General features: G+C 48.0%; 1 protein-coding gene across 2 annotated transcripts in view; it reads left to right on the top strand.

Annotated features, from left to right (window-relative positions):
- Nucleotides 1–23,232, top strand: part of LOC144805609 (uncharacterized) — a 54,387-nt gene extending 31,155 nt beyond the window's left edge. For both annotated transcript variants that reach the window (XM_078672132.1, XM_078672131.1), the window contains exon 4: nt 20,187–23,232. In XM_078672132.1, the coding sequence (XP_078528258.1) occupies nt 21,568–22,566 (999 nt within the window). In that variant the 5' untranslated portion in view covers nt 20,187–21,567 and the 3' untranslated portion in view covers nt 22,567–23,232. The remainder of the gene's footprint in view (nt 1–20,186) is intronic.
- Nucleotides 23,233–24,994: the final 1,762 nt, after the last annotated feature.

Raw genomic sequence — 24,994 nt, 5'->3', positions numbered from 1 at the left:
GTTGTGCTCCTCCACCACAATGCTGGCTCCACCACCCCGCAGAGCGTCTGATGTCTCTGCCCTGAACCCTAAAAGAAGAGGGCAGCGTCCTGTCAACAAAGTGCTCCAGAACTGGGTTGAACCAGGCTCAGGCCCCCTGGCCTGCAAAGACAAAAGAATCACAGTATAAATGTAGGAGCTCCGCTCCTTACAGATCAGATCCAGTTTTGACCACGACGAACCTCTGCCTGACTAGAAGGACCAAGAGAATCTGAAGGACGGAAACCAGTCTGTATCCTGTTAGACTGGCCTGCAGTGGTGCCTTGCTGAGAACGGAGAGGAAAAGACCAGAAAGGACTTTGAAGACTTGTGCCTGAAACGATCTCCAAGGGCTTGATCAAGAGCATGCCCCCTGAACGGAACCCCAGGACCATTGGGTTCTATCTGCTTGTGCCCGTCTGCTGTTGGGCCTTAGTTCTTATTCCCTCGCCAGAGTTGTGACTCGGGTGCCTTCGCCCCCTCCCAGGTTGTGACAGCTCGGAGCCTGGTCGCCCCGCCGTAGAGAGCCCCGCTCATCCCTGAGTCGCGCTCCGCTTCAGTGCCGGGCCGCTTGCTCTCCTGTCACCTCGCCGCTAACGGAGCACGATTGTGTACCTCTCATCTCTCCAGCCGGAATCTGCACAGAGAACATTTCCATAGCCTCGGACGGTCCGTACGTCAACGCGTACCCGACTGTCTCGCTTTGTCCTCCTGCATACCAAGGCTCGTGCCGCACCTCAAGAAAGGCCTCCCCGTACAGTGATACTGGAAGCCTGGTGCTGCACCAGTCTGCCAGAGAACGCGACGCCCCTCACAGATCCACGAGTACGACCCGGCGTGTTAAGAAGTAGTACGCGCCGCAGGCCTGAACGGCGCCTCGCCCCGTGAGCTGCATCGATCCCGGATCGCCGCAACCCTCCACAGTCTAGCTACCCCGCCTCGCTCCTCGAGGGGGACCGAGCCGGAGAGATCCTCTGGAGAACCGTCGGCCTCGTTCGGCGTCAGCCCTCACCAGCCGCGCCTGAAACGCCTCGGACTTCCACAGCAAGGTACACTTGAACTCTGTCTCGAGTTCATATCGGATCCAGGGTCCGCAACGTTCTTATTTCCCTGTCATCGTACCTTGCCGAACAACGAACATTGAAAGACTAAGTTTGCCTATTGTAATCTGGTGGCCCCCATTCGCTAAACGTTATTGTTGGTCTTGTGATAATTCTGCGTGAATATATCTTTTATATAAAGTATACGTATTTTTGATACAACCATTTGACTGGTGTCCATTTGTGGTGGGTCAGTGGGTTTACTGTGTGTGATCATAAATGCTTAACTTACTATCGCCCTGAAGATTAGCCTTGTCTGTTTGCGCCACGTTGCCTAGAGGGTGAGAAGGGGTTATTCGAAGGAGTAGTTCCCTTGCCCTGACATTTGGGTCTCAGGGTCCCTGCTTGTCACAAGTACCTACCTGTGCCAACCAGAGACCTTCGGGTTCCAACACTCACCAACGCCACCGCCAGAGCCAGCCTCCAGGAAGGAATGAAAGACGTTGCGGAATGGATGAAGCTCAGCCGTCTGAAACTGAACTCCGACAAGACGGAAGTCCTCATCCTGGGACCATCCCCCTCTGCCTGGGACGATTCCTGGTGGCCCCCTGCCCTGGGCACCGCCCCCAAGCCAAAGGACCATGCACGCAACCTGGGCTTCTTCTTGGACTCCTCCCTCAAGATGACCAAGCAAGTCAACGCCGTCTCATCATCCTGTTGCAACACCCTGCACATGCTTCGAAAAATCTTCCGGTGGATCCCCACCGAAACCAGGAAGACGGTCACCCAGGCTTTCGTCACCAGCCGACTGGACTACGGGAACACCCTCTACGCTGGAACCACAGCCAAACTCCAGAAAAGACTCCAGCGCATACAGAACGCCTCTGCACGACTCATCCTGGACATCCCCCGTCACAGCCACATCTCTCCCCATCTGAAAGACCCGCACTGGCTCCCCGTCAACAAGAGGATCATGTTCAGACTCCTCACCCATGCACACAAGGCTCTCCACGACATGGGCCCCAAATACCTCAACAGCCGCCTCACATTCTACACACCCACCCGCCAGCTCCAATCCGCCAGCCTCGCCCTCGCCACCATCCCATGCATTCGCAAAGCCCCCGCCGGAGGAAGATCCTTCTCCAACCTGACGTCCAAGACATGGAACTCCCTCCCCACCCACCTACGGCTGACCCAGGACCATCTCTCCTTCAGGAAACAACTCAAGACCTGGCTCTTCGAGCAGTAGCGACCCCCTCCTCCCAGCACCTGAGACCCTTACGGGTGAGTAGCGCGCTTTACAAATCTGTTGATTGATTGATTGAACAAGCATGCATTATGTGACCAAACAAAGGGGCACGAGATACACTTTGCTATCCCTACAAGCTCAGCAAATTTGGGATTGGGCGATCAACATCAGATCACAGCAGTCCATGTTCTGGGGGTGTCCAACTTTCTAGCGGACTCCCTGAGCAGGTCGGTCTCGTCAAACCACTAGTAGGAACTTCATCAGCCGACGCTGGACCGCATCTTTCAGCTTTGAGGACGCCCCAATCTGGATTTATTCGTGACCAACCTGAACCGCAAATGCCCATTCTATGCAAGTTGGCTTCCCCACTCAGAATCGTGCAGAAATGCGTTTTTGATGAACTGGTCAAAAATATATGCTCATGCTTTTCCACTGATTCCTCTAGTCGCAAGGGTACTTTGGAAAATGCAGAAAGAACCCTGCGGCATTCTTCTCATAGCCCCCAGATGGCCTCGCCAGTTCTGGTTTACGGAGCTCCTCCTTCTGTCGGAGTGCAATCCAATTTGGCTGCGCCCAATTTCGAATCTTCTTACTATGAACCATGGCCTGATCTGCCATCCAAATCCTACTGGTACCTGAGCACTATGAGTTTGCTAAATTGATTATTCCTCCGGACTGCAGGGAGGTTCTCACTAACGCTAGAGCACCCTCCACTATCAAAACCTACAAACTCAAGTGGAAACGTTTCTATCTTTGGTGTGAAGCTTCAAATTCTTCAGTTTAACTCTGAGAAGATAGAGATTCTACACTGTGCAGTAGATAGAATCCCTCCTAAACTTCCGCTTGAGTTTTGGCCAACATCCCCTGCTACTCCATTGGCTCCCAGTAGCGTGGTACATAATCTGGGAGTCATGGTTGACAACAAATTGACATTAGAAAACTGTCAACAAAACAGCTGGAAGTGGTTTTACTCTGATCAGAGCATTTCCGAAAATCCTTCCGATGTTCTCTTAACAGAACGGAGCGCTGATAGTTCGGAGCACCATCCTCAGTATGCTGGACTATTGTGATGCCCTGTTACTAGAATCCCCGCAATATCTGATTGAGAGATTGCAGAGAGTACAGACCACGGTGGCCAAAATGGTACTAGTGCAACCACGCCGCTCCTCCGCCTCCCGGGCACTCTCAGATTTACACTGGCTGCCAGTCTCGCAGAGGATACGATTTAAGGCACTATGTATAGTATTTAAGGCTCTACATGGTCACAGGCCCAAATCTCTGCAGGAGAAACTGACATGGTATGTCCCTCCACGAGCACTGCGCTCCTCATCGGCTAATCTGGTGAGGGTGCCTAGAGTTAGGAAAGCCAAATCAGGAGGTAGGGCCTTCAGTGCGGCAGCGTCCTGCCTTTGGAATACTCTTCCATTTGATACAAGACAAATGAACAACATCCTGCAGTTTAGAAAAAGGTTTAAAACCTGGCTCTACCCTCGAGTATGCTCCTTGGCATCCTGCTAACTCCTTCCAGGCAGGGGACACAGTCTCTCGGCCCTAAGCTAGTCGCCTGTATCACAGCGCCAGGTTACCCGTAGGGTGTCAGTTGCTAACTTAAATAAATAAATAAATGTTCACCCTGTTCACTCTACGCCAGAGCAGCTTCTGCCTTTTTTCTTACAATTAGCAAAATCCGGCCACTCTCACTCTACCCTGAAGGTTTTTATGGCCGCAATTTCCAGATTCCGGCAGTATGGCTCCAATTCTCTTTATTCTTCAAGAATTATTCAACAATTTCTCAAAGGCTTATTTCAGATGTTCCCTCCAATCGACGCCCGCCTCCTCCTTGGCATCTGAACATTGTGTTGGCACAACTCATGAAGTCCCCATTTGAGCCCATTCTTAGGGCTTATCTTAAATTCATCTCCTGGAAGACATCACTGCTTTTAGCTCTTACTTCAAGTCAGCGAGATACAAGCTTTTACTATCAAACCAACTTTTCTTCAATTCACCAAAGACGCTGTGGTGCTCCGCACTAATCCGGCCTTAATTCCTAAAGTTCCATCTGATTTCCACCTGAATGAGCATGTCATCTTAAAGACTTTTTTCCCTAATACACAGTTGCCAGCAGGAAAGACTTTACATTCTCTAGATGTTAAGAGATGTTTGACATTTTATTTGCAAAGAACAACCAGTATCCGTTAAACTGATCAGCTCTTCATAGCCTACGGCAGGATGCGTAAAGAACCTCCAGTTGCTAAACAGACTATTGCACGTTGGATATCTAGTGCAATTTCCTTTTGCAATCAGCAAGCAGGCAAGACACTTCAAGCAACGATTAAAGCGCACTCTACTAGAGCAGTCTCCTCTTCTACTTCTCTCTTTGCTGGTGTGCCTCTTCATCAGATTTGCAGAGCTGCGACCAAGCACTACTGTCTGGAAACTGCCAACAATGCTGACACAGCTGTTGGGCAAGCGGTGCTACGTAATCTTTTTAAGTAAGGTGAGCCTCTGTTTCTTACCTCCTCCTGCACACATTGTATGTATATTTCTGCTTTTGCAGATGTGCCCATGTTTACTGCTATACTGTAATATAGGTATATGCATTCTCTCGTACTCTGTTTACGATTTACTTATGGCTTACCATGCACAGTTCTCGAATTACTGCTATCTACTCTGATTCAAGCATGTGAATCTATGAAAGATACCCCAATACCGGAGAGGAACATAAGTTACTTACCTGAAAACTGTGGTTCTCCAGTGTTAGTATCTTTCATAGATTCACATGCGACCCACCCACCTCAGAGGCTCCTCTCTTCTCCTTGGCTTTTATACCACACTTGTGCTAAAAAATCTGAGAGCCTGCGCCTCTGATGAGAATGTTCCTGAGAGTGCTGTTGACTGATTGGCTAGAATTTGGAAAATATCTAATGACTTGGACAAGTTATTAAAGTGACAAGTTTTTTCCTATTAACTTCTATGTTACAATACGTCCTATTGCTCTTTTAGCGATGCTATTGCTATAACCCTTTTTATTCTATGTACTGTGGAACTCCCACAAGCATGTGAATCTATCAAAGATACCAATACTGGAGAACCACAGTTTACAGGTAAGTAACTTATGTACATCTTCCTGATCTTCCGGTGCTGAAAAAAGCAGGTAGAGACCACCGTCCCAATCTGGGATTTCATAGACAGATCGCAGTCAATTGAGATGCCAAGGCTTTTAGTTGATCAAGATCACGGGTACTCATAGTTCGGCCCAGGGACCTTGCAGACATCATACCCGTGTTTTAAAAAAATATGTTTTTAAAGAGTTTCTGCAAACACTGGGCGCGACATTGAGAGACTCTGCTGCTCTGTGGGGGCACGGCATTCCAGTGATAGTCAGAGTGGAGCTGCAGGGGCACTATGAGGTGAAATACAAAAGCCTCATTAACATGAAAATGTTCTTTTAAAGACCTGTGAAATGCTCGGGTGCGGCTGTGTGTGTGTGTGCCCGGGAAGCTGTCTCAGCTCGGGCACACACAGGCAGGGTGAGATGACAGAGGGAGACAGAGGGAGATAGAGGGAGAGACACAGAGGGAGAGCGAGGGAGATTAGGAAAGGGAGGTAGAGGGAGGGAGAGCGGGAAAGTGAGGGAGAGGGAGGGAGAGCTGGAAAGGGCGGCAGAGGGAGGGAGAGCGATGGAGAGCGGAAAGGAAAGGGAGGCAGAGGGAGGGAGAGCAAGGGAGAGGGAGGGAGGAAGGGAAAGGGAGGGAGAGCGAGGGAGAGGGAGGGAGGAAGGGAAAGGGAGGCAGAGGGAGAGAGAGCGAGGGAGAGAGAGGAAGGGAAAGGGAGGGAGAGCGAGGTAGAGGGAGAAAGGGCGATGGAGAGCGGAAGGGAAAGGGAGGCAGCGGGAGGGAGAGCGAGGGAGAGGGAGGGAGAGCGATGGAGAGCAGAAGGGAAAGGGAGGCAGCGGGAGGGAGTGCGAGGGAGGAAGGGAAAAGGAAGCAGAGGGAGAGGGAGGGAGGAAGGGAAAGGGAGGCAGAGGGAGGGAGAGCGAGCGGGAGGGAGGGAGGGAAAGGGAGGCAGAGGGAGGGAGAGCGAGGGAGCTGGAGGGAGTGAGGGAAAGGGAGGCAGAGGGATGGAGAGGGAGGGAGGAAGGGAAAGGGAGGCAGAGGGAGGGAGAGAGAGTGAGGGAGTAAGGGAAATGGAGGGTGAGCGAGGTAGAGGGAGAGAGCGATGGAGAGTGGAAGGGAAAGGGAGGCAGCGGGAGGGAGAGCGAGGGAGAGGGAGGGAGGAAGGGAAAGGTAGGGAGAGCGAGGGAGAGGGAGGGAGGAAGGGAAAGGGAGACAGAGGGAGGGAGAGAGCGGGAGAGGGAGGGAGGAAGGGAAAGGGAGGGAGAGGGAGGGAGAGAGAGGGAGGGAGGAAGGGAAAGTGAGGCAGGAAGGGAGAGCGAGGGAGCGGGAGGGAGAGCGAGGGAGAGGGAGGGAGGAAGGGAAAGGGAGGGAGAGGGAGGGAGAGAGAGGGAGGGAGGAAGGGAAAGTGAGGCAGGAAGGGAAAGCGAAGGAGAGGGAGGGAGAGGGAGGAAGGGAAAGGGAGAGAGAGGAAGGGAGTGCGAAGGAGATGGAGGGAGGAAGGGAAAAGGAAGCAGAGGGAGGGAGAGGGAGGGAGGAAGGGAAAGGGAGGCAGAGGGAGGGAGAGCGAGGGAGAGCAGGGAGGAAGGGAAAGGGAGGGAGAGGGAGGGAGAGGGAGGGAGTGCAAGGGAGAGGGAGGGAGGAAGGGAAAAGGAAGCAGAGGGAGGGAGAGGGAGGGAAGAAGGGAAAGGGAGGCAGAGGGAGGGCGAGCGAGGGAGCGAGAGGGAGGGAGGGAGGGAAAGGGAGGCAGAGGGAGGGAGAGCGAGGGAGAGGGAGGGAGGAAGGGAAAGGGAGGGAGAGCGAGGTAGAGGGAGAGAGAGCGATGGAGAGCGGAAGGGAAAGGGAGGCAGCGGGAGGGAGAGCGAGGGAGAGGGAGGGAGGAAGGGAAAGGGAGGCAGAGGGAGGAAGAGAGAGGAAGGGAAAGGGAGGGAGAGCGAGGGAGAGCGAGGGAGAGGGAGGGAAGAAGGGAAAGGGATGCAGAGCAAGGGAGAGGGAGGGAGGCAGAGCAAGGGAGAGGGAGGGAGGCAGAATGAGGGAGGCAGAGCGAGGGAGAGGGAGAGAGGCAGAGCGAGGGAGAGGGAGGGAGGCAGAGCAAGAGGGAGGGAGGCAAAGCAAGGGAGAGGGAGGGAGGAAGGAAAAGGGAGGCAGAGCGAGGGATAGGGAGAGAGGAAGGGAAATGTAAGTGACCCCAGCCTCTCCTGTTCGAAGGAGCTGGCCTCCATCCTGTCCTCACCCCCTTTTTAGTGGCAGGACAGGCCGGAAACCTTTGATAGAATAGGCGAGTGCCCCCCTCTTCCAACTCCAACCCTCGGGTGCTGGAGGTTAGGTCAAGTACACTTTTCAGTGCCCACCATCTTGAAGATGATGGGACTTATCCAGTTAGGGCCAGGAGTGTGTCCTCCTCTCACAGAAGGTGGGCATGTTAGAGGGCATAGACACCCAGGCAAAAGGCCCATTGGACACCACCTGTCACTCCCTTGTAACACCCTTAAATCTAGTTTTTAGGTGGCATCCCCAGTCCATGAACTTTAGTTCCTGACCACCTAAGAATAGCTGGGCACTACCGATCTGCACCAACAGAAATGATTGCAGAGAACTACTGTATACAGGTGTTCCAGGACCTTTTGTCTAAAGTAAAATCTGGATCCCCTATCGACTGCTGCCCACCACACGTCCGGGTCCAGCCCTCTCTCTTGTGAATAAGTCCCTATTCCAGGGTTGTGTCCCTAAGGCCTTTAAAGAGGCAATTGTGGTTCCCCTTCTGAAGAAATCAGGGGCAGACCCCCAGATCCTGTTGTAATAACCACCCAATCTCTTTGCTCCAATACCTGGTAAAGCACGGTCGACCATGGGATCTTGGCGGACCGTGTCAAGGAGGCTGGCATTCAGGGTTCAGCCCTTAGCTGGATTAGCTCCTTTCTCGAGGATCACTCCCAGTCTGTCTAGAGCGAGAGTCCACCATGAGCTGACCTCTTCTGGACTCCTCGACATTACCTGCAGCCTCTGCAAGGAGACCCCCTCGACCTTGACATGCTCTGGTATTACTTTTCTGACACCAAAAGGCACCCCTGCAACCATCCGTCCTGGGCTTTGGTGAAGAGGACAAAAGGTGTTGCTACGTCCTCAAGAATCAAAACTTACAATGACAGCTTTTGGTTTCCTTCAACCGGCCTCCTGGCCTGAGCCTGCAGACCTTTTCCAATTTGTTTTTGATGCTGTGTTGGCAACCTGCACCCCGATGTCCCTGTGCCGCTGGTGGTGTGGTGTAGTCATGGTGCTGCTTTGGGCCATGTCCAATGTTGGCCTCAACCCCGAGAGACTGGTTCCCCCAAGCCGCTGTTACTTACCTGTAAGCAGCCTCTGTCCGATTTCCCAAGTCCCCCTTAATTTGTATTGGGTTTCCAACCTTGAACTTGCACATGGGCGCCCCTGTGCTGCTGTTGGTGCACTGTTGGTTCTGAACGGAACCATGTCCAATACTGACCTTAACTTTCGTAGAATGGTCTTGTAAGTAGATGTTGCCGATACGTATGTTGAATGTTTTCTTCACCCCATAGGTTAATTTTATTTATTTATAACACTTATAAAGCGCGCTAATACCAGTCGGTGTCCTGGCGCTGAAGTGATAGTTCCCAGGGAATGGACATTCGGGTGCTAGAGGGAAAAGAGCCAAGTTTTCAGATCTTTCCTGAATGCTAGCAGATTCTAATTTTGTTTCAGGGAAGAAGGGAGGGAGTTCCACGCCAGCGCTGCTCCTCTAACAAAGCTTCTTCCGCCCCAGCGCGCCTTCCTGATACGAGCTGTTTTGACCAGTCCTAAACTGGCCGACCTAAGTTGTCTTCCTGGTCTGTACTATTGAAAATGATCCTGAAGGAACAGAGGGCCAAGACCATGCAACGCCTTAAAGACGATGCAGAGAACCTTGAACAAAATTCGCTTCTGCACCGAGAGCCAGTGCAACTTCTCCAGCTCCTGGGTAACTGAGGAAAACTTAGGCAATCCCACAACAAGGCGGGCGGCCGCATTTTGTAGGACCTGAAGTTTGTTAAGCACCCCCTGTTGTGCCTCGAGAAAAAGACTATTGCAATAGTCGAGGCGTGAGAGTACCAGAGCTGTCACCACCGTCTTTCTACTTCCCTCCGGTAGGAAGGGGAGAACCTTCCTAATAATTCTCAGAGTCCAATGTATGGAGGAGCTCAACGCCTTGACTTGGGGTTTGAAGGAGAGTTGGTTGTCAATTATGACACCAAGGTTCTTCACCTTCAAAACCGGGGAGGGTGGAAGACCCATGTCAACGGGGCCACCAGTTGGGGCACCAAAGATTCGTGTTTGACCCTAAGATAAGCACCTCAGTCTTGGAGGAATTCAATTTTAAACAGCTCTTTGCCATCCAGGAACTAACTGCTGACAAGCAATTCCGAAACCTGGCTGCCACACCCACCTCTGTCCCCGGGAGAACCGAGACCACAATCTGGGTGTCGTCTGCGTAGGATGTTAGCTCGAACCTAAAGGATCTGATCACCAGGGCAGGGGAGGATACATAAATATTGAATAAAGTGGGGAGACACTTGCTGTTTGCTGGCCGGAGGTGGGAGAGCCCTCTGCGTGCTGTTTGCCTTAAAGACTGCTCCCTCTTTCTTTCTTGGAGACCTCGCGGTACCCGCTGCGCGGGTCCCGCTTCGCCCGTGTGCCTGGGCGGCTGCTTTGCTTTCCGGTCTATCACCCCCTGGATTGAAGGCGGACAACAGGGCTGCGAGCGCCAGGTGAGGTACAGGGACTCCATTGCCCAGGAGTCCCTGCGCTGTCATCACCTGCACCTGGTCGCTCTCCCTGTTGGTCCCGCCCCTGAGCGCCGAGTCAAAGGCGCCTGCGGATCACCGTCCTGAGGGAGACACTTGCTGTTTGCTGGCCGGAGGTGGGAGAGCCCTCTGCGTGCTGTTTGCCTTAAAGACTGCTCCCTCTTTCTTTCTTGGAGACCTCGCGGTACCCGCTGCGCGGGTCCCGCTTCGCCCGTGTGCCTGGGCGGCTGCTTTGCTTTCCGGTCTATCACCCCCTGGATTGAAGGCGGACAACAGGGGTGCGAGCGCCAGGTGAGGTACAGGGACTCCATTGCCCAGGAGTCCCTGCGCTGTCATCACCTGCACCTGGTCGCTCTCCCTGTTTGTCCCGCCCCTGAGCACCTCTTCCCCATAATAGGAGTGGGAAGAGCCGCTGCGCGGGAGCGCGCGGGAGCGCGCCCGGGAGAAGCCCGGGACAAGGGCGGGACCGTCTGTGGCCGTCCGGGGCCGAAGGAGGCCGGGCTGGGCCCACTCTCTTGGATTGTGACCATTACCTTTTTAGCTCAATTATTGACTAAGAGCCCCCGGCTGAGCGGAACTTACTACGACCATCATGCCGTCCCCGGTAAGAGAGAGTACCCCATCGAAACCGGGTGTAGCTAAAAACAGGACTCTTGAAAACTATTTTACCCGGCAAGTAGGGGAGGGGGATAAAGAGTGTAATCTGTCCAGGTTAAGGGCCGAACGGAGACGCTCAATTGACAACATGAAAAACACCCTCCTTGGAGATCAAGTTCTCACACCCAGGGAAGAGTTGTCTAGAATTGATGATGTCCCATTATTACTGAGGGATTGCACCAATATCTCACCAGGGGCAGCTATGAGTTTAGCCCCAGCCAATAGCCCGAGTCCAACTAGGACGAGAATTGACTTAGTGTCTCAACTTCCCCCAGCGCCCAAACCTAGGAAAGCCACATCTAAGTCGTCTAACACTCAAGTAGTTTTTGGACCCCCCCCCAATAAACGTAGGAGGAAATCTAAAGGTAATCAAGGAAAGAGTCAACCCAAGGTTCTACATTCGGACTTTGGCAAGTCCCTAAAAATCCCAACGCTAGTAGGAAAACCACCGGAGGTTTCACACCCAAAACCCATTGTTTATAAGGATCCAGCTCCTGGTACGATAAAGGATACAGGAGCAGTCATTGCTAATATCCCCTTGTCTGTTGTCCCGCTTGGAAATGTAGAATTCCTGCTAAGGTCCCTGTTATTGCCGATCAGCGAGAGTATTAAAAAGATAGAGATCAGACTAACTATTCTGGAGGCGACATTAGGTAGTCTGAAAACTCAAGCTGGTCGACAGGGAGTGCAATCAGATCCCACTCTCCCTATTGTAGTGCCCCAACTGACGGCAAATAGTGTTGTCAATCCAGTCCCTTTACAAGCCGCGAATGTGGCACCCTCACAACAACAACTCTTAAGGCCAAAGCCTGTTGCATCTAAACCCCCCCCTGCCAATATGCCCATCCAATCGCCAGGACCTGTACCCCTGGTACACCCGGTAGGTAACACCATCCCAACCCCTTTAATGAAGCTCAACCTGAGACCACGCAGACCTAACCTACCCCCAGAGACTAACGCTCTTACGGTAGTCATGGCGGGTGTCCCCCCACTTGAGGTAGGGGAAAGGGAGGACTTTTGTGCCCTGAACAGTAGGGTAATTAAGTGGTTAAACATAAACAGACCCCTTCCGACACATTTCAATAGTGAAATCATAATGGTAAGAAGGGTACCATGGGTGGGGAGAACACAAAAATCCATAAAAGGGGACTGTATACTAGTGAGTTTCAGGGATACAGGTACGGTGGAGTTTATATGTCAGGGCAAAAATAGCTCTAGGGAATCCACCATCCAAACCCTCCATGTGTCGTTCTTTTTCCCAATTAGCCCGGTCCCATTTCAGCAACCTCAAACTCATGATACTTGGGAGAGGGTTGGGAGGAGGGGGAGACATCATGCCTTACACCCTAGACCGATAGCTGGTCGACCGGAACAACCCTTTTATACTCACAACCAGTTCAATTGTCTGTATGGACTAGAGGGGGTCGATTGACATACAGATAACACCCCCCAGGGCTGTACTGAAAAGGGCGAGCTGGCAGAAATATTGGAGGAGCCAAGTTTAAAGGCTGCACAAACCTTGGCGATTGGGGTGGGGGATTCAATGTGTGTTGAACCTGAGGCAATAGTTAAAAACAATATAGGAGGGGTACATGAACAGGCAATGCAAAGGCCATTGTTGGAAATAAGATCAAGGGATCAGGAGGGAGTCGAATGGAGGGGTGAGGGGGTGAGATTTATCTCATGGAACATAGCCGGTATAGCGGGCAAATTTTATAACAAGGAGTGGGCTGAGTACATTAGGAAATTCAATATTATATGTGTACAGGAGACATGGGCTGTGGAGAATAACTATCATTTGCAGGGTTACAAGTGTTTTTTTGTTCCCGCCCGGAAGTCTAGCTCTGGGAGAGCTATGGGTGGCCTGTCCCTTTATGTAGATTTAGCTCTTCCAGGCACTTGGTCCTTCCCAGACTGGTCCTCAAATGGGATCCAGGCAGTTCGGTTCCATGGAAAGGGGCTACGGTTTTCGGTGTTTAATTTGTATAATACGGAGTCAGCTAATAACCTCACCCCGGTATTGACTGAACTCGACCAAAGGCTGGGACAAGAAATCGGATCTCAGAACAAGGGCCCATCCCATGGGTTGGTGGTGGTGGGGGATTTTAATTGTCATCTCTGTCCGGCATTAATTAAAGCAAATACAGATTGGGAGCAATGCCCAATCCAGAAGGGGCCTCATTTTTCTCACTCATTGACTGGGGGCGCTCTCAGGTTGCTTCGGCTGAAGTATGACCTAGAGCATACCATCAATATGATAGGCCCACAGCCGGACGGCACACTCCCACCAACTTTTAAAGGCAGGGGCTGTTCATCTATTATAGATTACATTTTGGTCTCGAGATCCCTGGTTAACAAAGTAATTAGTGTAGGGATAGACTGGAACAGCTTCAGTGACCATAACCCGCTTGTTTTAACGCTTACATATAGGGCGGGACCAGGACCCAATGTACACCACTTAATAGGGGAAAGGGTCACTGACCAAGGCAGGAGACTGAAGTGGTCCAGAATAGATGGGGTAAAATTTTATAAAAACCTGAGCAATAAGGGCTTGCGGGCCATAAACGACTGCTTGGACCTGGAAGTACAGGGCGCAAGATTATTAGAAACGTTTGACCATATTGTAAATCTGATAGATGGGCTATTGAGGACCAATGTGCCCACACGTAACTTGGTCAATCCCCGGTGGTTTGATCAGAATTGCTCTAAAGCACTGAGGGAACTGAAATGCTCTCTTAAGTCAAAACCACGGGACCCACAAAAAATCAGGGCAAGCAGAGAGAAATACAGAATAGAGACCAAAAGGAGGAAACTCGCCTTGCAGGCAGAAGCCTGGGCAGATCTGAGAGAGGCTGGGGAAAGAAGGGACCTAGCGGGGTTCTGGAGAATCATTAATAATCCAACCTTTTTAGAAAATGATTCCCCGGAAATAGGGGCCAATATCCTTCCGGAGCAGTGGGTTACCCACTTTAGGAGTTTGTACAATCACGATCCTGGTACCTTTGTAGAGTTACCAGTAACTCAAAGCCATGCTCCCCCGGTAGCGTTTACTCTTAAAGAGATTATTGTAGGGATGGAAAGCCTAACCAAGAATAAAGCCCCGGGTCCGGATGGAATTCCCCCTGACCTCTTTCTTAGTAACATAGACCTATGGGCCCCCTTGATGACTAGGGTCTTAAATGCCGCTATTTCCTGTGGTCTCCCCCCATCATGGTCTAAAGCGATTATTGTGCCAATTTTTAAAAAGGGCAATAAGGACGAGCCTAGATGTTATCGGCCTATCTCCCTGATTGACGTTTCAGCTAAACTTTTGGGAAGGGCAATTTTGAACAGATTGTCAGAGTGGACCGAAGAGAATAACATCTTCTCGGATACCCAATATGGGTTCAGGGCAGGGAGGTCCACTAGCGATCAATGCCTGAACCTATATATGCTGACTGCCAAATACACTCTGGCCAGTGATGAACCCATCTATATGGGATTCATGGACCTGGCAGCAGCATTCGACCACGTCAATAGAGGGAAATTGTGGGACATGATGGCAGGTTTAGGGATCGAGAGTGGTCTAATTACTATTTTAAGAGAGTTGCACAGTGACACCACGGCAACAGTAAGATTTAACAGGGAGGGGGGATTGTCTGAGTCCTTTCCATGTAAAAGTGGAGTCAGACAGGGTTGTATCCTTGCCCCTTTTTTGTTCTCCCTTTATATTAATAATTTAGAACAGTCTCTCTTGGGTTTAAAAGCAGATTCTCCAAGGGTTGGGTCGCGGCATATCCCCGTCCTGCTCTACGCAGATGACGCGGTCTTGCTTGCGCGTACACCCCGAAGTTTGCAAATCTTGATAGATGGGTTCGTTCAGTTTATGAGCGATCTGGACCTATCTGTCAACTTAAGCAAGTCTTATGTGCTCCTGGCAGGGAAAAAACCCTCCTCTAAATCCGTCTACACAATAGGTACCCATCGCTTAGAGGAGGTTAAAACGTTCTCCTATCTCGGAGTAACCTTCGATGGTGCTCTACAATTCAAGCCCTTGGTGGAAGAACGCTGCAATAAAATGATCGCCTCCAATGGGGCTATAGCCGGTTATGGCAGGAGGCTGGGCAGGTGGAGCCCGGAACAGATGATGATCCTGTACGGCTCCATAACATGTTCCAAAGTAAGCTATGGGGCAGAAGTCTGGGGCTTCGTGAACACCGCTAGAATTGAACAGGAAGAAAACAGACACATGAAATCTATTCTGAGGGTACCACCCAGTACTGCTGGATATATAGCTCATAGGGAGCTAGGGAGGCCACATCTGGTGGACTCGCTAAAACTAAGGCCAATTGTAGCATGGCTAAAAATTTGGGCAAATCCAGACGCACATTTAAGCAGAGAAATTTTATTGGACTGCTTAGGTAGGACTCACTGTATGCGCATCCCCTGGCTCAAATATGTGAGAAACACTCTTGAAGAGTTAGGGTTCGGAAATTTTTTCAGGAACCCCACAACCATCTTAGCACAGCACAAGAAACAAGTAGGGGAAATTTTCCTAGAGCGGAAAACCCAACGTCGTGCGGAGGTTGAAGGAGAGAAAAAGTCCGTGAGGGCTTATAACTTGGTCAAGAGTGTGGAGGGTATGGAGCCCTATCTGTATCTTGTACATAACGCACAGGATAGATTTCATATGTGTCGTTTCAGACTGAATTTACTTCCTTTTATTCTGGCTTCTCCATCAGGTTTCACCATGTCAATTGAGCAGAAGGGACCCTGCGGCTGCGACAATCGGTCTCCGCAGGACTCCCTTCATCTCATTTTGCTTTGCCCCTATTTTTCTATGCCTAGGCGTAGATTTCTAGTAGATATATTAAAAAAAGCCCAATTGGAACATGCCAGGGATGCTTTAATCTATTTGCAACAAGCTTCCGATCCGCTAACCTTATGTTGTGTCATGAATTTTATCAAGGTGGCGGTTCGTTTAAGGATGACGAAGGGAGAGGAATGAACGACCTGGGATTTTATGTTTTAAATTTACGGCCCTGTATGTTGGGATTTTTACTGTATTATTCATGTACAAGGATCTTGACTAAGATTTAATGCTTTTCTTAGCTATGTATATATTTGTGTGTTTTTATGGTGTTATGATCTTGATTAAGATTTAATGTTCTTCCTATTTATGTATATATATGTGTGCTTTTATGGTGTTTTTTTTTAATCACCGAATAAAGATTCTTGAAATGAATAAAGTGGGGCTTAGGGAGGAACCTTGCGGGACCCCCCAGGAAGTTCGAAAGGTCTTGATTCGAACTCCCCCATCGCCACCACTTGTGCCAGGTCTGTTAGAAAGGCTTTCAAGATGTTAAGTGCTTGACCCTGGACCCCGCAGCCCTCCAATCGATCCACCAGCAAAGCATGGTGGACCGTATCGAAGGCCACAGACAGGTCCAAAAGGATCAGCACTGCCTGGCCCCCTTCATCAAGCACCTTCCGGACCTCCTCTATAGATTTAATAAGAGCGGTCTCGGTGCTATGACCCTCCCTAAACCCATGTTGGGCTGGGTCTAAGCCCTTCGAGTTACGCAGGAAGGAACAGAGCTGGGAGTTCATGTTTTCTCAATCAGCTTAGCCGGCAGTGGCAGCCTGGATATTGGCCTATAGCTGTTGGGATCCGTAATATCAAGGGAGGGCTTTTTGAGAAGTGGGCAGATTGAAGCCCGCTTCCAGAGTTTAGGGAATTCCCCCTTCTCGAACATTAGATTGAAAATGCAGGCCAAGTAATCCACGATAGGAGCGGCTGCCAGCTTAGCAATTGAGGTAGGGCAGGGATCATGAGGTGAGCCTGATTTGGTGGTCAGCAGGAGTTTTAGCACATCATCTGCCTTGACTGGCTCGAAGTTCGAGAGTTTAGCCCCCGGGGTTCCGGCCGGAAGATTCCCATGGGGCATCTCCGAGAGACTCTGGGCCACCAGAGGTTCAAGGGAGGTAAAAATCAGTTGAACTTTGTTCAGGAAAAAATTTGCTAATGATTTACAAAGTTCGATATTGGGTGGCACAATCACAGATTTAGGGGCAGCCAGGCTGGCCACTGTCTCAAAGAGTTCCTTTGCTGAATTCTTGGCCTTCTCAATGCGGTCCGTAAAGTATACACTCTTTGCTTTCCTAATGTTATCTTTATAAGCCCTCTGACTAACTTTCAATCTCTCTTTATCAAACTCGGTGTAGTTAGCTCGCCAGATCCGTTCGAGTTTTTTGCATGCTACTTTGGCTTCTCTGAGCGCGTCGGAGTACCAAGGAGCTGATGGAGCCAGCCTGGTGGGCCTACACCTCTTAGGAGGAGCTAACTTGTAACAGGCCCTATCAATTCACTCCGTATACTCGGTGGTGGCAATGTTCACGTCTGTAGACAAGGCCGGGCCAGAGGCCGTGAGCAACTCCTCCAAGGCTGTACCATCGATGTTTTTCCAAGCCCTACACATGCTAATTATTTGCCCCTCACAGCGGGTTGTCTTAACCCATGGGCTGAAGATGGAAAACAGCACTACCCCATGGTCTGTCCAGGGCAAGGGTTCAGCTTTGGAAAATACCAAATCAGGACTGCTGGAAAATATCCCATCTAGTGTGTGGCCGGCCTGGTGCGTTGGCCCTACGACCAACTAGGTCAGACCCACTGCAGACATCACATCAACTAAGGCCATGGTATCAGCTTCAGAGGGGCCTTCTAAATAAAAATTAAAATCACCCAGAACGGTGAAAGAGTTGGCACAAAGGGCTTCCTCTAGAATACTACCAACTGTGTCAAGAAAAAGGGACTTCGTCCTAGGGGGTCTGTATAGGAGGCCACCCTTAAAAGAATGATGATTAGAAAGTTCCAGTTTAAACCCCAAGGCCTCACATGCCACGGAGGTAACTGGAAAAAAGTGTCCCTGAATGGACGCCTGATAAATGATAGCAAGACCTCCGCCCTTCTTCCTTGGTCTATCCAGGACAAAGTTAAGATAATTAGGTGGAGTAGCCTTTACCAGGTCGGGCCAGATGCAGCATCCGTCCAGGTCTCAGTGATAAAGGCTATTAGTGCGTTCATGTCCAGAATCAACTCAGCGCACTCCACACTATGCTTTACCAGAGATCTGGCATTAATTAGAATACAGTTGAAAGTTTGATTTCCTCGTCTATCCTTAGTAGTGGGAGTACGAGTGAAAGCCTTAGTTTTGCCCCCAATAATAGGAGGAAGATTCAATTTACAGAGGGGACAGCATTGCAATCCTACCTGTAGATGTATATCCGGGGACATCCTTGGACACCTAGTCCTCTCACAGCCCCCCCCTAGGTTCCACAGTTGCGCTCTATCATAGGTGCGCCTCTCACGGAGTTCTGGAGGAAACCTCACAGGGGTTAACATTGCAAAGTCTGGAAATTGCACTAATTTTCCACTTTTTATATTGAACAGTATTTCTATTGCAAAACGTATTTACTCAAGATGAAATTCTGTGGGTCCGCAAAATAAATCTAACCAAGTATCATTTTATAAATTGGTCTCAGATTTATTCATTGAGTGTGTGTCATTTATTGCCACTGTGTGTACAACAGTGTGCGTCATTTATTGCCACTGTGTGTACAACAAATGCTTAAAACTACCCTTGTATACTGCTCCCCCACACTACCACAAAAGGGCCATAGTATTATCTACTTTAGCCTCTGAAAATCTCTGGGGATCCACTGGACTCTCTGCACACTATGCCTCTTTTTGGTGTAGACCCAGGCACGACCAGCAACAGGAAAACCACATGGTTCACCGACGCCCTCAAAGACTCAAAGAAATCCTGCCGTACTCTCCATGAAAGGATGACAGAAAACATGACAGACCTTAAGAACACCACTCGCGAACACCACCAGCTGATCCGCACCACCAAAAGGACATCGTTCATAGAGCGGCTGGACAACAACACCCACAACAGCAAGGAACTCTTCAACATCTTAAAAGAGCTCTCCAACCCCAGCGCCAGCAACAACGACATCACACCGTCGCAAGACCTCTGCAACTCCCTCGCCATGTTCTTCTAACGCAAGTTCGCAGATATACACGACAGCTTTGACGCCCAGAATCTGCCTCCAGTTATCAAACCAACGACCCCCACAACCACCCTCAGCGCCTGGACCCCCATCAGCACAGAAGACACCACCCACGTCATGAACACCATCCACTCTGGCTCTCCCTCTGACCCGTGCCCCCATCATATCTACAACAAAGCCGACACCATCATCGCACCCCAATTCCGGAACATCATAAACAACTCCTTCGATATCTGGGGCATGTCAAGTCTTGAAATTCGGATACCAGGAGGGTCAAGAAGGGTCGCCACAACTCAGGGAACTCCGACCCCCTACCAGCCAGTGTGAGTGTGAGTTTCTCCATACCCAGTATCATCCAAAGCCGTTGAAGCCAGCCGGAGAGTGTAGGGATTTGGGCGGTGCGCCAGGGGATCAAGATGTTCTGCAAGGCCGCCCCTATGGCAATCGCTATTAGTCGTCCCCTTCGGGATTTTAGTGGATACATCAATGGGTTAGGCAGGCCCAGGAGGATATAGGAGGGAAAACGAGGGAGCCGAGTTTCTAAGTGAAGATCTATTTTATCCAGTACTTGGGACCAGTATGGCTATATGTGGGTGCAACTCCAGAGGATGTGTTCCAATGTTCCTTTCTCCCCACACTCCCTCCAACAACAGATCGCTACGTCGAGGGTCAATGCGATTCACGCGCTCCGGCATTTAGTACCAGTTAGTAACTATCTGACACATAAAAGTACACCTTAATTTTATTGCCCTTGATTCATACTCTGGACCATAGTTGAGGGATAGGTCTAGGCATAGTCCTTGCAACATACTATAGATTTGTGTGCGGCAGAGGCCAGAGCTCAAAACTCAGGACACCAGATACAAGAAGGTGGTAACTCAGGGCAGGGGAAAACAACTGTTGTCCGTGGAGGGGAAATTCCCATCTCAAAAATCTACATTACAAATAAATTAATATTATTCTTTTTTAAATATCTGTTTGATGCCAGTCCATATGACTTTAATTTCTGCTTTGGGAATCTATGTTACAAGTCCATAGGATGCATGTATCCTTTGTGAGCTTAATAAAATGTTGGAAATTCTACAAATCCTCACTCCTACATCCAAGTACTCTCAGGCTACAATTCTACACTCTGCTCTGTCAGAAGAACAGCTCAACATTTTCAAAATTCTGCAATTCTGCATTGATATGGCTTGTAAATTATTTTTGGGGAAATGTACATGTATTATGTATTAACTATTTTATTTTAATACTATAGGTGATTGAAATTACGGACGAAGAAAACAAGATTTAGCACCAGACAACTGAATGTTAGTGCCATAAGAAGGATTATTTTGAAAAACTGAAGGACATCCAGCATTCTAAGTTTAAACAATTTCCAGAATCTAGGTGTGGCGAGGAAGTGGGAGCTGAGGAAAGTACTATACCTGTAAGTGAAGTCTCTAATTTAGCATTTCATTAACCCAGAGCAAAGCCATATCTGTGCACACAGCATCATAAATAATCCCAGAAAGACCAATCACAGCATCCTCATCTGAAATATTATCAGAAAGACAAACTACCTCAGCATGACAGAATAACTTTCATCTAAAGCATCATGTAATTTCAGAGAGGAAGCACACACTGCATAAAAGAAAGATATAACAAAAGGTTTCTTCTGCAAACCATCTAAGAAAAGACACTGAAAGAAGACTCCGAAGCTGACACGTTAACAACCAAAAGATTGGAAAATCTCCTCTATTCAACAACCGTTTTTAACCAGTTACACAAGTTTGAGACTATCTGCCTCGGGATATAACACCTCGACCTACTCTGCTCATTCTGGCGAAAACCTTAAAAATCCACCACTTTATTGTTTTCATGACCATCCCAGATTGTTTCCTTTTTAATGTGTACTGTTCTGTAATTCTATGTAAATTGCCTCAACATTATCTGTTGTGCAGGAGTGATATGTAAAACTGTTAAATATAAAACCGGATTAAATGAGCACAGTTACGCTATAGCTAATGTAAATAAATCCTTGTCTTCAGAACTACACTTACACCAAACATAGAAAGGGTAAAATTAACTGATGTTCTGCGACTGGTGAGCCACAATAGTACTGTGCATTTTCTAATGCTCTCAGTTACTGCCTTTATGTCAGTGTAAAAAGGTTCTTCTCAGTTTAATCATTAAATATCAGACTAACACCATATCACTGCATTGATAAGAACCTATACAAATAGATTTGAGAAAAATTTCAGTCACAAAATAAGTTGCTGCCGGAGAGGCTATAACCAAAAGACTATTATCTGCTAGAAACATTTCGACAGGTGTTACAGGGATGCTTCTAAACATATTTTGCTCAATTAAAGTGTTAAGAAGATTACACACAATTTCTTTTAGAGATAAATACTGAACATTATCTAAACAAGCCAGACTCTAAAATCGGGTTCACTCTTACCGTGGCATATAAGCAAGAGAAAACTAAATGTAGAGCTATTAACTCTAGGAATAAATCTTATAAAAACACGGGCTGTGAGAACAAATTCAGTGTTAAAACTCGCCTCAATCAAAGCAAAGTAACCCAAGTTGGGGAAAAAAATTACCTGTGCCAAAAAAGATTCGGCCATAAATCTCATCTCACTGAATTTGAGAGAATGCACACTGGGAAAAACCACTCTCAGTGCTCAGTGTGCCACAAAAGTTACAGCCGTAAATCTCAACTCACTGAGCATATGAGAATCCACCATGGGGAAAAACCTTATCAGTGCTCTGAATGCCAGAAATATTTCAGTGAAAAAAGAGACCTTACTGTACATATAAGGTCCCACACTGGGGAAAAACCTTATCAGTGCCCTGAATGCCAGAAAAGGTTTTGTTACAAGCAAAGTCTTTCTCAGCATGTATTAACCCACACTGGGGAAAAACCTTATCAGTGCTCTGAATGCCAGAAAAGGTTTCGTAAAAAACAAAGTCTTTTTCAACATGTATTAACCCACACTGGGGAAAAACCTTATCAGTGCACACATTGCCAGAAATGTTTCAATGCCCAAACCACTCTCACTCGGCATAGAAGAACTCACACTGGAGAGAAACCTTATCAGTGCTCGGAATGCCAGAAATGTTTCATTGACAAAAGCAGTCTCACTCATCATATAAGAACCCACACTAGGGAGAAACCTTTTCAGTGCTCTGAATGCCAGAAATGTTTCAGTGTAAAAATCAGACTCACTGAACATACAAGAATCCACACTGGGGAAAAACCTTATCAGTGCTCTGAATGCCAGAAACGGTTTTGTAAAAAACAAAGTCTTTCTCAACATGCAATGACCCACACTGAGGAAAAACCTTATCAGTGCTCTGAATGCCAGAAATGTTTCAGTTTAAAAAGTAGTCTCACACGGCACATAAGAATCCACACTGGGGAAAACCCTTATCAGTGCTCTGAATGCCCAAAACATTTCAACCGTAAATCACTTCTAACTGCACATGTGAGATTCCACACTGGGGAAAAACCTTATCAGTGCTCTGAATGCCAGAAATGTTTCAGTGACAAAATAAGTCTTTCTCGACATACAATAACCCACACTGGGGAAAAACCTTATCAGTGCTCTGAAAGCCAGGAAAGGTTTTGTAACCAACAAAGTCTTTTTTAACATTCAATAACCCATTCGGTGGAACATCCTTATCAGTGCTCTGAATGCCAGAAATCTTTCAGTATAAAAAGTAGTCTCACACGGCACATAAGAATCCACACTGGGGAAAAACCTTATCAGTGTTCTGAATGCCAGAAATGTTTCAGTGAAAAAAGAATACTCACTACACATACAAGAACCCACAGTGGGGGAAAACCTTATCAGTGCATTGAATGTCAGAAATGTTTCAGTGAAACAACAATACTCACTCAGCATACAAGAACACACACTGGGGAAAAACCTTATCAGTGCATTGAATGCCACAAATGTTTCAGTGAAAAAATCAATCTCACTCACCATATAAGAACCCACACTGGGGAAAAACCTTATCAGTGCTCCGAATGCCAAAAATGTTTCAGCCGTAAATCTGATCTCACTGAACATGTGGGAATCCACACTGGGGGAAAAACATTATCAGTGCTCTAAATGTCAGAAAAGATTCAGAGGTAGTGATGGTTACATGCACCATAAGAAAACACACCATCAAAAATACTTCAGTGCTCCAAGTGCCAGAAAAGCATCAATTTTAAATGCAATCTCACTCTACATGAGCAGACGCACACAGGGAAAAAACATTACCTATGCTGTGAATGCCAGAAATTCCTATTTTTTGATAGGCACAGCCTTATTAACCATAATCAACTCCATAGTGATGAAAACCTTATGAGTGCTCTGAATGCCAGAAAAGCTGCAGAGAAAAACGCTATCTCACCATGAGAAACTCCACACTGGAGAAAATCCTTATGCCATAAAAGCTTGAATCTGAAAGACAGAGTTATGCTTCATGAGAGATCCCACTCTGGGGAAAAACCTTATGAGTGCTAGAAATGCAAGCAAAGTTTTGGTCACAAATTACTTCTCACGTGTCAGGAGCAAACTCACAAGGGAGAAAAAAAGCCTTATGTGTGTTCGGAATGTCAGATAAGGTTTATTCACGAATACAATGTCATTTCACATGAGAGAATTCACACTGGACTAAAGCCTTATACAGGAGGGGAAAGCCAGAAACTTTATACTCAGAAAGGAGATCTCACTTAACATGAGAAATGCACCCACACCAGGTGAAAAGTAAGGCGTATCTTGAGTTGCAGAAAAGCTTCTAACAACCTGACTTTACATGAGAGAGCACATATTGTAGTTGCAATAGGATTCATCAAGAAATTCTTGCAGGATAACTTAGGCTGCCCGCATGCAACCTCTAAAGAAATTTCAGGCCTTGAAAATGTTTTAATTGCAACAATATCCACAATTTGAGTATCTGAAAGTTACAAAACTCTCAAGGTCTTTACTTGACACAGAGAAGTGTTCGTACTTGCAAACATCAACTAATTAACAAAAAATTCACAATATTAATGTCTTAAATTTTCTTCACCCAAAAGGTTTCTACTCACACTTGTTTCTTTACATATGACTGAAATCTAGATTTTCATGATAAGATTAGTCCTAGGCGGTGTTCCGCAATGAAGAACTCCGCAAAGTGTCAAAAAAACTCAACCGCTCAACGCAGAATTCTGCGAGCAGCGGAGTGCGTTAGGGTCAATTTGAAGCGCTTTTTCGGCGAGTAGCACGCTACTCCAGGATCCAAAAATGATTAGTGGTGAATTAGTGTAGGGAAATATAAAATGTATTTGAGAGCTGGACATGTTGGTCTGTTAGTTGGGTTGAAAAAGAGAGTGGAGGGATAGAAGAGGGAAGGTTTTGCATTTATATAGCGCTTTCTACCCCAAGTGTTGAAGTGCTTTTCAGCGAGTAGCATGCTACTCCAGAACCCAAAAAGATGAATAGATAGATCAATTATGGTGGGTAGGTTGTTTTATTATATAAATACAACTGTACGAAAATTCATAAAATTCTGTTGTAAAGTTGTATCCAAGAGGCAAGTATAGTCTCTGATAATAATGTATACAAAGTTGGCTTGCCATCAAGACTGATGCCCCGTAATGTTGATGCAAAGTCATCTGTGCTAGAGTATCCTAGACTCTTGTTGAATTGTACCATCCAACTTGTAGGTACTGCTATTTGTATCAGGTCCACGTTGTTGGCAGACACAAACGCCGAAATTGTGCACTATTTATATTAAGCATAATGTAGGTGAACAGATGACAATAGCCACTGTACAAGCTGTAGTAAGTGCTTAGAAGTAGAGTGACATAGAGGGCAATAAACACTCCACTAACTCTGTCACTAGCTTAGTACAGACGAACACCAAAGGTCCTCGTACATAATGAAGCATCAGAGTGCACCCTCTTTCTGCGTCCCATGGGCATTTTGGCTTTTGTTCTACAGAAGAGGCTGCAGACACTTCCATAGCCCTTTATGTAGCGCGGATCACGTAGGAAAGATTCTAAGCAGGCATGTTTTCCTTTGTATTGGGCATGGCCACGTTCAA

This window comes from Lissotriton helveticus, assembly GCF_964261635.1.
Source record: "Lissotriton helveticus chromosome 1_1 unlocalized genomic scaffold, aLisHel1.1 SUPER_1_unloc_16, whole genome shotgun sequence".
NCBI classification, from domain to species: domain Eukaryota; kingdom Metazoa; phylum Chordata; class Amphibia; order Caudata; family Salamandridae; genus Lissotriton; species Lissotriton helveticus.
Note: the sequence above shows the minus strand (reverse complement) of the source record. Positions and strands in the feature narration are given on the sequence as shown.